At 43.5% G+C, this 11,310-nt stretch overlaps 1 protein-coding gene across 1 annotated transcript; it reads right to left on the minus strand.

Annotated features, from left to right (window-relative positions):
- Positions 1-379: 379 nt before the first annotated feature.
- Positions 380-10,545, minus strand: LOC112604544 (transcription initiation factor TFIID subunit 13). The gene is made up of 4 exons (XM_025353586.1): positions 10,472-10,545; positions 9,541-9,619; positions 2,971-3,068; positions 380-883 (listed from the first exon to the last, which is right to left on the minus strand). The coding sequence occupies exons 1-4, from the start codon at positions 10,496-10,498 to the stop codon at positions 713-715; spliced, it is 375 nt and encodes a 124-aa protein (XP_025209371.1). The 5' UTR covers positions 10,499-10,545; the 3' UTR covers positions 380-712.
- Positions 10,546-11,310: the final 765 nt, after the last annotated feature.

The following is an 11,310-nucleotide window of genomic DNA, read 5'->3' on the forward strand; positions in this document are numbered from 1 at the left end:
ATACATGAAGTACAAGTCTGAGCTGTCGAGTCAAAAATGCCATTTAGATTTCACATATTAAATAGCTATAGTAGTCCAGGCATGGTGGCTCACACCTGTAATCTCAGCACTTTGGGAGGCCGAGGCAGGTGGATCACGAGGTCAAGAGATTGAAACCATCCCGGCTAACACGGTGAAACCCCCGCCTCTACTAAAAATACAAAAAATTAGCCAGGCGTGGTGGCGGGTACCTGTAGTTCCAGCTACTCGGGAAGCTGAAGAAGGAGAATCACTTGAACCCGGGAGGTGGAGCTTGCAGTGAGCCGAGATCGTGCCACTGCACTCCAGCCTGGCGACATACCGAGACTCTGTCTCAAAAAAAAAAAAAAAAAAAAAAAGCTACAGTACAGCTTACAAGGGTATAAACATACCTAACAGACAAATACTACTTTATCCTTTAGATAGTCAAAACTCAGAAGGAACGGCATGGTTTGCAAGGTACATTGACTTATGTGTGGTCATTAAACCCCAGTAAGTAATTCAAGTATGGTAATACAAAGGCAGGCAATTAGATACACCAATATCACTCTAAAATCAAAGGCATAAAAATAAAGGCTGAAAACTTTCTCTATCTTTCATTTACATGGCTAGATATCAGAACCTTATTTTAGAAAATATACAATTATTATATATGATTTCCCCAGATGGTAATTTTCAGAAACTACAAAAAGTGTCAAGATCCATAGTTTGCTTCATCAAATGCTTTTCTAGCTCGTTTCAATTCTTCATTCATAGTAAGCAAGTCTTTAACCCTGGCAAACTTTCTTGGGTCCTTTCGAATCAAGAAGACAATATCTTCAACTTGTACTCGACCTTGTCTTCCAATCGACATTGCCTTGTGAGTCTATTACAAAGAAACATATTACATTTAATTTTTTACAATCTAATATTTTACTGTTTTAATTTGCATTTATTAATTGCAAGTGAGTTCGAAGATTTTCTCTTATTATTATGGCTATATTATGGCTATTCATTTGTGAATTATCTTTCTACTCATATCCTCTGTCCATTTTCTAGTGGGTTATTAGCAATGTTCCCTTTATGCTTCACAGTCACTTTAAAAAAATATCTTTTTTTTGTGAGACGGAGTCTCGCTCTGTCGCCCAGGCTGGAGTGCAGTGGCGCGATCTCAGCTCACTGCAAGCTCCGCCTCCCAGGTTCACGCCATTCTCCTGCCTCAGCCTCCTGAGTAGCTGGGACTACAGGTGCCTGTCACCACGCCCGGCTACTTTTTTTGTATTTTCAGTAGATACGGGGTTTCACTGTGTTAGCCACGCTTGTCTTGAACTCCTGAACTCAGGCGATCCACCTGCCTCGGCCTCCCAAAGTCCTGGGATTACAGGTGTGAGCCACCATGCCCAGCCAAAAAAATATCTTAAGGACATTAAAACTGTCAACTTTATTGTTCCTTTTCTGTTTTTTTGATATATGTAGATTTTGTCTTCATTTGTATAAAATAATTTTATCATTTTGTGTACTCACCCATTTCATTTATGCTTTGTGTCCTTCTCCATCTTAATACCCAATAAATATTGGTGGGTTTTCTAAAAATCAAATAAATCTATCTCATCCCCTGTCATTATATACTCACCTGTGCAAAACTGAAGACCTATCATAGTATTATATCTAACGACAAAAAAAGAGAAGCTAAATACTTAATAATACGGCATTGAGCCGGACACAGTGGCTCATGCCGGTAATCCCACCACTTTGTGAGGCAGAGGGGTTAGATCGCTTGAACCCAGGAGTTACAGACCAACGGGCAACATAGTGAGACCCCGTCTCTACAAAAAATTTAAAAATTAACAGAGCTTGCCAGGCGCAGTGGTTCACGCCTGTAATCCCAGCACTTTGGGATGCCAAAGCGGGCAGATCAAGAGATCAGGAGATCAAGACTATCCTGGCTAACATAGCGAAACCCCATCTCTACTAAAAATACAAAAAATTAGCCGGGCATGGTGCTGGGTGCCTGTAGTCCCAGCTACTCCGGAGGCTGAGGCAGGAGACGCCTTGAACCCAGGAGGCGGGGCTTGTAGTGAGGCAAGATCACGCCACTGCACTCCAGCCTGGTGACAGAGCAATACTCTGTCTCAAAAAAAAATAAAAAGAAAAAGAAAAGAAAAATTTAAAAGAAAAAAAAAAAAAAGCAGAGCATGGTGACATATGCCTATAGTCCCAGGTATTTCGGAGGCTGAGGTGGGAAGACCACTTGAGTCCAGAAGGTCTCAGCTGCAGTGAGCAATGATCATGCCACTGCACTCCAGCTGGGGCAACAGAGTGAGATCCTGTCACACACACACACACAAAAAAAACATTGTATATCTTTAAATACTGGAAAAGGAGGGGAAAAAAATAAACCTATGTTGGATAATGGCATTATGGGTAGTATTTTTATTTTATTCAAGGATTTTATAATTATGTCCTTATAAAAAATGGAAGAGGTTAGGTACGGTGGCTCATGCTTATAATCCCAGCACTTTGGGAGACCAAGGCTGGTGGATCAAATGAGATCGGGAGTTCGAGACCAGTCTGACCAATGCGGAGAAACCCTGTCTCTATTAAAAATACAAAATTATCCAGGCATGGTGGCACATGCCTGTAATCCCAGCTCCTCAGAGGTTGAGGCAGGAGAATCCCTTGAACCCGGCAGGCAAAGGTTGCAGTGAGCCGAGATCACGCCATTGCACTGCAGCCTGGGCAACAAGAATGAAACTCCGTCTCCCAAAAAAAAAAAAAAAGGAAGAAGAGGGGATAGAATATGTATGTATAACCTCCATCCTTAATGATAAACAGTAACCGATAACTTCTGCAAACAAGCACTCAAATGGATAGCTTATTTCAAAGGGATGACATAAGTTCTAGTCTTACCTAAAGTTTAATATTTCAAATCTATTCTTCAATTAAGTAAGACCAGTTAGGAAAGAATCTTACCATTTCAGTGATAAACTCTATGACAAGATCTTCAAGAATATCCACTGACTCAGTATAAGGATTCTGGTCATCCCCAAAGCCATACATCATACATCGCACTGTAAAAGAACAATCACTTTTGTTTACTTTTACAGATTTAACAATTTAATGCTTTAAAAAAATAAACTAGAAGTGAACCAAGTTATAGACAATATTGGTATAAAAACATATTTGCATTGTATTTGTTATCTCCAAGTATGGATTCTGGTGTAAAAGGTTTAAGGACAGTCTGATGACCAGTTGTTCCCATGTAGCCTCCAACCAAACTCTTCCTTCCTCCGAGCTACTGAACCCTAAGGTAAACAGTGTTTTCCTAATCTCTATCATCTACTTACCAGTCCCTGACCCAGCAGAACACCTTTAAGTAGGAAACTCTGGCAGGGGACAAGACAGATAGCAACAGCTTAGCCTTTTTTGGAGGCAGTTTTTGTGTGTGGGCATGGCAGAGGGGCATTGGAAAAAAGGCAGATTCTTTACTGATATTACCATAGGGGAAAAGACATGAGAGAAAGTTCTCCAAATAGGTTTTTTTTTTTTTTTTTTGAGACGGAGTCTCACTCTTTCGCCCAGACTGGAGTGCAGTGGCACGATCTCGGCTCACTGCAAGCTCCACCTACTGGGTTCACGTCATTCTCCTGCCTCAGCCTCCCGAGTAGCTGGAACTACAGGCGCCCACCACCACGCCCGGCTAATTTTTTGTATTTTTAGTAGAGACGGGGTTTCACCATGTTAGCCAGTATGGTCTTGATCTCCTGACATCATGATCCGCCCATCTCGGCCTCCCAAAGTGCTGGGATTACAGGCGTGAACCACTGCGCCTGGCCGCAAATACATTCTTACAGGAGGCAACAGGGTAATCAAAATTAGAAAGCAAAGGGCTTACTACAAGGAATTTTGACATTTCCTAGATCAATACAACTGCTGGCAAAGCCCTTTCAGGCTTCATCTGAAGAAACCATATGAAATGAAAAAGGTAAGTCTAGGTCGGGTGCAGTGGCCCACACCTGTAATCCAGCACTTCAGGAGGCCCAGGCAAGTAGACTGCTTGAGCTCAGGAGTTTGAGACAAGCCTGAGCAACATGGCAAAACCCTGTTTCTACAAAAAAAAAAAAAAAATTAGCTGGGCGAAGGCCGGGATGTTGGCTCACGCCTGTAATTCCAGCACTTCGGGAGGCTGAGGCAGATCATTTGAGGCCAGAAGTTTGAGATCAGCCTGGCCAACAAGGGGAAACCCCGTCTCTACTGAAAAAAAAAAAAAAAACACACAAAAGTCAGATGGCGGTATTGGCACATGCCTGTAATCCCAGCTACTCGGGAGGCTGAAGCATGAGAATCCCTTGATTCCAGGAGGCAGAGGTTGCAGTGAGCTGAGATGGCGTGATCCACCTGCCTCGGTGATCCACCTGCCTCGGCCTCCCAAAGTACTGGGATTACAGGCATGAGCCACTGCGCCCCGCCCCAAATACATTCTTACAGGAAGCAACAGGTGTGCACTCCATCCTGGGTGACACAGTGAGACTTCTGTCTCAAAAAAACCCCACAAATTAGCCAGGCATGGTAGCATGTGCCTGTAGTCCCAGCTGCTCACATGAGCCAGGGAGGTTGAGGCTGCAGCAAGCTGTGACTGCAACACCTCTCCAGCCTGTTATACATTACCTGTACATGGGCATTTTTCTGGGAATAATTATAACTTTCATCGGATTCTCAAAGGGGTACATGTAAATGGTAAGAAACTCTGTCAAATGCTGCAAGTCTTTTATTATCTTGATCTTAGTAGTGCGTACAAGTGTGTGAGTGTGTGTGTGTGCACGTGTATACAGTTACCCCTTAGTATCCTTGGGAGCTTGGTTCCAGGACCTCCCGTGGATACTAAAATCTTCAGATGCTCAAATCCCAGATATAAAATGGCATAGTGTTTGCATATAACCTAAACATCTATATTTTATTTTAAATCATCTCCTATCTATATTTTAAATCATCTCCAGGTTACTTACAATACCTAATACAATGCAAATGCTATGTATATAGTTGTTATACTATATGGTTTAGGGAATAATGACCAGGAAAAAAAGTCTGCACATATTCAATACAGACGCAGTTTTTTTTTCCCTCAATATTTTCCATCTGAGGTTGGTTGAATCCATGGATGCAGAACCCATGGATATAGAGGGCCGACTGTATAGTATACATAAAATTCAGCAAGCTGTTCACTTAAGACTTGCACAACTTATTGTATCTAAGTTCTATTTTTTTTTTTTTTTTTGAGATGGAGTCTCGCTGTGCTCCCAGGCTGGAGTGCAGTGGCGTGATCTCGGCTCACTGCAAGCTCCGCCTCCCGGGTTCGCGCCATTCTCCCACCTCAGCCTCCCAAGTAGCTGAGACTACAGGCGCCCGCCACCACGCCCGGCTAGTTTTTTGTATTTTTAGTGGAGACGGGGTTTCACCATGTTAGCCAGGATAGTCTCGATCTCCTGACCTCGTGATCCACCCGCCTCGGCCTCCCAAAGTGCTGGGATTACAGGCTTGAGCCACCGCGCCCGGCCCTAAATTCTATTTTTTTAAAAAACATACTGCCAGGCGCAGTAGCTCACGCCTGTAATCCCAGCACTTCGGGAGGCGGAGGCGGGCGGATCACGAGGTCAGGAGATGGAGACCATCCTGGCTAACACGGTGAAACCCTGTCTCTACTAAAAATACAAAAAATTAGCTGGGCATGGTGGCAGGCGCCTGTAGTCCCAGCTACTCGGGAGGCTTAGGCAGGAGAATGGCGTGAACCTGGGAGGTGGAGCTTGTAGTGAGCCCAGATCGTGCCACTGCACTCCAGCCTGGGTGACACAGCGAGACTCCGTCTCAAAAAAAAAAAAAAAAAAAGGACTTGTAGAATACTTCTAAAGGAAGAAATGAGTAAATTAAGAATAATTCCTCTATTTAGAAGAAGTAAAAACTAGTAGAAGTACAAAGAGAAGAAAGTAGGCCAGGCCTACAGAAGAAAAGGGTGACTTGGAAACCAGCTTGAGATAGACATGTCCCTAGGGTTTACACTGGCAAGAGACTTTAGGTCCAGAAACAGGAGGAAAAAAACAAACACAGGAGCCAATAGTTTTTATCTTTCTGTTTTGGATTCCGTACTTTTTTGCCTTTTTTTTAAAAACAGATAATTTTAGATTTACAGCTGAGTTGCAAAAATAGTACACAGTTCCCATATGCCCTATATTCAGCTTCCCCTTATGTTAACATGTTATACAACCATAGGGAGTCATCAAAGCTAAGAAATTAACATCGGTACAAGTACAGACTTTATTCAGATTTTACGAGTTTTTCCACCAATGTCCTTTTTGTTTCAGGTTCCCATACCATTTAGTTGTCATGTCTCCTTAGTTCCCTCTATTCTCTGACAGTTCCTCGACTTTTTCATCTTTCAAAACCTTGACATCTTTTTTTTAAATGAAACCATTGTTTACAAAAAACCTTGACACTTTTGAAGAATATTGGTCAGTTATCTTGTAGACTATCCCTCAATTTGGGTTTCTTTGATGTTTCCTCGTTAGATTGAAGTTAGACATTACCAGGAAGAACACCAAGGTGATGTGTCCTCTTAATGCATCATATCAGGGGTATATAATGTCAATATACTGTATATTATTAGTGATGCTTTGATCACTTGGTTAACATGGTGTCTTCCAGAATTCTCCATTGTAAGTTTACTGTTTTTGTTTAAATATTTCGAGGAAGATACTTTGTCACTAACATTTTGATGAGCAGAATTCACCAGACAGAAAATATATTTCACTGGAAAAGGGAAACTTATTATATGGGAAGTATGTAAACTGTATTTGGCTAAAGGGTCTATAAAGGCATAAACAAATGCCAGATAATGCTTTGAAATTCTATAGGCCTATTGCAACCTCTGCCTCCCAGGTTCCAGTGACTCTCCAGCCTCAGCCTCACAAGTAGCTGGAATTTTTTTTTTTTTGAGAGGCAGTCTTGCTCTGTCACCCAGGCTGGAGCGCAGCACGCCATCTTGGCTCACTGCAACCTCTGCCTCCTGGATGCAAGCAATTCTCCTGCCTCGGCCTCCCAAGTAGGTGGGGCTATAGGCATGTGCCACCACGTCCAGCTAATTTTTTGTATTTTTAGCAGGGACGGGGTTTCGCTGTGTTAGCCAGGATGGTCTCGATCTCCTGACCTCATGATCCACCCACCTCAGCCTCCCAAAGTGCTGGGATTACAGGCATGAGCTACCGTGTCCGGCCCTCGAGTAGCGGAGTTATAGGCACGCATAACCACACCCAGCTAAATTTGTATTTTTATTAGAGACGGGGTTTTGCCGTGTTGGCCAGACCGGTCTTGAACTCCCCACCTCAAGTGATCCTCCCACCTTGGCCTCCCAAAGTGCTGGGATTACTGGCATGAGCCACTGTACGTAGTCTCCTGCAAATTTTTTTTTTAAGGTTCAGGAAACAGATCTTTCGTCAGTAACCTCTATGAATATTCAGTTAAGATAAGGAGAAGCCTGAAGATTCCAAATTCCTGTCATCACAAACTAATCTCACTGGAAAAAAGGTCTTTGCTAACAACCAACTGAACATCACTCTGGGATGCTCTGGTACAAGGATCCCATTCTTATGCTGATATAATAAGTAAAACCACATAATGGTATAAGGAGCATCAGAGAAATGAAATAAGAAATGGTCAGCTTTAGTGAGGAAACGAAATATGGAAAAGGATTTGGATGGTTAAAAAATAAGAGTGTCTGGCTGGGTGTGGTGGCTCATGCCTGTAACCCCAGGAGTTTGGGAGGCTGAGGCAGGAGGATCACTTGAGGGTAGGAGTTTGAGACCAGCCTGGCCAACATGGTGTAACTAGTCTCTACTGAAAATACAAAAATTAGCTGGGTATGGCTGGTCATGGTGGCTCGGGCCTGTAATCCCAGCACTTTGGGAGGCCGAGTTAGGCAGATCATCTGGGTCATGAGTTTGAGACCACCCTGGCTAACATGGGGAAACCCGTTTTTACTAAAAATACAAAAAATTAGCCGGGGCATGGTGGCGAGACAGGGTCTCACTCTTCTATCACTGGGGCTAGAGTACAGTGGCATGATCACAGCTCACTGCAACCTTTAACTCCTGGGCACAAGTGATCCTCCCACCTCAGCCTCCTGAATAGCTGGGGCTATAGGTGCACGCCACCATGCCCAGTTAATTGCAAAAAAAAAAAAAGATATACTGACCCTGTAGTTTCAAGGGCATCTGGGAACTGCTCACATATAACCCCGCCTAAATAAACCATATTCATAAATCTGTGTTGCCTCATTAGATATAACTTTACATAAAGGACCCAGGACTGGGAGATGGAGAGCACATTCTCATGCTGTGTTCCAGGGCTTGGCCTGTACCATCAGTAGTAGCAGCAGCTCTCCCTTCCTCTTGTTGCCAAAAAGGGTCAAAAGCATCTACTGAGGGGGTAGGATGCAGAATCAATACATTATAATCACCATGTCATTATTTATTTAGTTTATTTATTTATTTATTTTGGACACAGGGTCTGGTTCCGTCACCAAGGCTGGAGTGCAGTGGCGCAATCTGGGTTCACTGCAACCTCCACCTCCTGGGCTCAGGCCATCCTCTCACCTCAGCCTCCCGAGTAGCTGGAACTACAGGGGCGTGCCACCATGCCCTGATAATTTTTGTATTTTTTGTAGAGAGAGGGTTTCACTATGTCGCCCAGACTGGTCTTGACCTCCAGGGCTCAAGCGATCTGCTTGCCTTGACCTCCCAAAGTGCTGGGATTACAGGCGTGAGCCACTGCATCTAGCCTCCATGTCACTCTAATGTCTTACACTATTCACCACCTTCTTTTTTTTTTTCTTTTTTTTTGAGACAGAGTCTTGCTGTGTTACCCAGGCTGGAGTGCAGTGGCATAATCTTGGCTCACTGCAACTTCTCCCTCCTGAGTTCAAGCGAGCACGTCTGGCTAATTTTTGTATTTTTAGTAGAGACGGGGTTTCATCACATTGGCCAGGCTGGTCTCAAACTCCTGACCTCCAGTGATCCACCTGCCTCAGCCTCCCAAAGTGCTCGGATTACAGGCATGAGCCACTACACCCAGCTGTTCACCATCTTCTTACTTTGTTCATAGCCTTAGTCCAAAGCCCAAGCCCCAACTCACTTGCTACTCTCCCTCAACACCTGTTGCAGCATCCATTAGTATCTGTGGCTTACAGTCAAAGAAGCCTCTGTTTCTACTGCTGCAAAGGCAAGAGGAAAACTAATGGAGGTATGTTCTTCTGCCCTAAATTAAAACACGAACTACATTTGCTCACCTAAAAAGCACTTTATACACACACATACACACACATATAATTGGGGTTACGATTGGTACTATCTGATTCAAAAGTTAAACAGAATTTGATAGGCTAGTCTGAGAATATTGTCACTACAGGGAAACATTCAAAGCAATAAATGTACTTTGAAAGGATATGTCCAAAAGTTTTCATCATCTGTAACAAAATCATTGTCAAATACTACTTACATTCTTTAGAAAAAAGCCTCTTTCTTTTACCCTGTCCACCTTCTGCACCTCCTCCAATTTCTTCATTTTCTTCCTCAAACTAGAAAATATATATATATAAATGTCAAATAATTGCCTTGCATTTGATATTTTAATAATAACAAGGTTTTTTCCTTTTCAACAGATAGGCCAGAAAGCCTAAAGGAAGCAGAAAAAAAAAAAAAAAAAAAACACAAAACCTTAGCACGGAAGGAGCCTAGGTATCGAGTTCAACTTCCAACTCATCCAAAAATGGCTTCTACAATGTTCCTAACAAATAATCCTACTGCTTCTACGTGTAAGAGTTCTAATGACCATAGGTTTTATTTTTAAACAACTAAGGTGGCCTATTGCTACTGTTAAACAGTTGATACTGAATCAAAGTCTACCTTTGTAGACTTTCAATTAAGCAAAACTAATATTTACTAAGCATTTGCATATACAGTGCTAAAAACGTTCCTTAGGTAAGCCCGTAACCCTATTTTGTAACAAGAAAACTGATGTTCAAAGTTAAGTAACTTGCTTAGAGAGAATGGAGATTTTGAAATCCAGGCTGTCTGACTTTCAATGCATTCTTTTCCCACTACTTCACAGTAAGTATAGTTTTGTTAACAATTGAACTGTTGGTTCATAGTGAGCGCTAATAGATGTTAGTTTTGACCTCTGATGATTCTGTAAGTGTTTCAGTGTCTGGCAAATACAGACCAAAATCAAGGGGAAAGGGGTCACAAAACCTATTCTTCCTTCATGTCCTTCCCTACTTTCTAAAATGATCAATCCTTAGGGAGTGAAGTCCCCGAATTCTGTCGGCTGAATTGACTAAGGCAAGCAGATCCGATCCTGAACTCTGCCTCCGCTACTGAGCCCGAAGGAGTGAAGAAAAGAGAGGTTTTGGACACAGACGGTCACTCACGGTGGGGTCTTCTTCCTCATCTGCCATCCCACTAGCCCGCCAACCCACAGGGCCCCGCCGGCTGGTTCCCAGCGGGTTACGCTACTTCCGCCGCCTCACTTCCGGTGACGGGCGGGGCTGGAGCTGGGCCTAGCTGACTGAGGCCTGCGGAAGGACGGTGGTGCTTTCCGACCTGGCGGCGGAAATGCGACAGTCTCTAGCGGAGGAGGCCGGAGCTCCTCCCTGTAATACTGAAGGAATTGAAAACTAACAAAGAAAAGGAAATCACGGGCTACGTGGGATGTATCTCGTTGTCACCCTAAATTTGTTACTGCGCATTGAATCACGGCTTCCTGTTTGGGGACTGCGAAGCTATGGATCGTAGGAGGGCTAGCCAGCGGTGCTTTATCTGACATAAATGCTTGTAAATCATTTTAAAGAGTTGTGGTTCCACTGTTTCTAAGCACTATGTTAATTACTGGGGATACTGTGCTTCACCACAAATTTCCAAGAGATGGTGTCCCAAAACTAAGCATTTAAAATTTTGTGCAGGTTTGTTTTTGTGTGTGTGTGTGTGTGTTGTTTTTTTTTTTTGAGACCAAGTCTCACTCTGTCGCCCAGGCTGGAGTGTGCGGTGGCGAAATCCCGGCCCACTGCAACGTCCGCCTATCGGGTTCAAGCGATTCTTCTGCCTCAGCCTCCCGAGTAGCTGGGATTACAGGCGTGCACCACCATGCCCGGCCTCATTTTTGGTTTTTTTTTTTTTTTTTGAGACGCAGCCTCACTATCCCCCAGGCTGGAGTGAAGTGGCACAATCCGGGTTCACTGCAGCTTAGACCTGCTGGGCTCAAGCCATCCTC

This window comes from Theropithecus gelada, chromosome 1 (assembly GCF_003255815.1).
Source record: "Theropithecus gelada isolate Dixy chromosome 1, Tgel_1.0, whole genome shotgun sequence".
Classification (NCBI taxonomy): domain Eukaryota; kingdom Metazoa; phylum Chordata; class Mammalia; order Primates; family Cercopithecidae; genus Theropithecus; species Theropithecus gelada.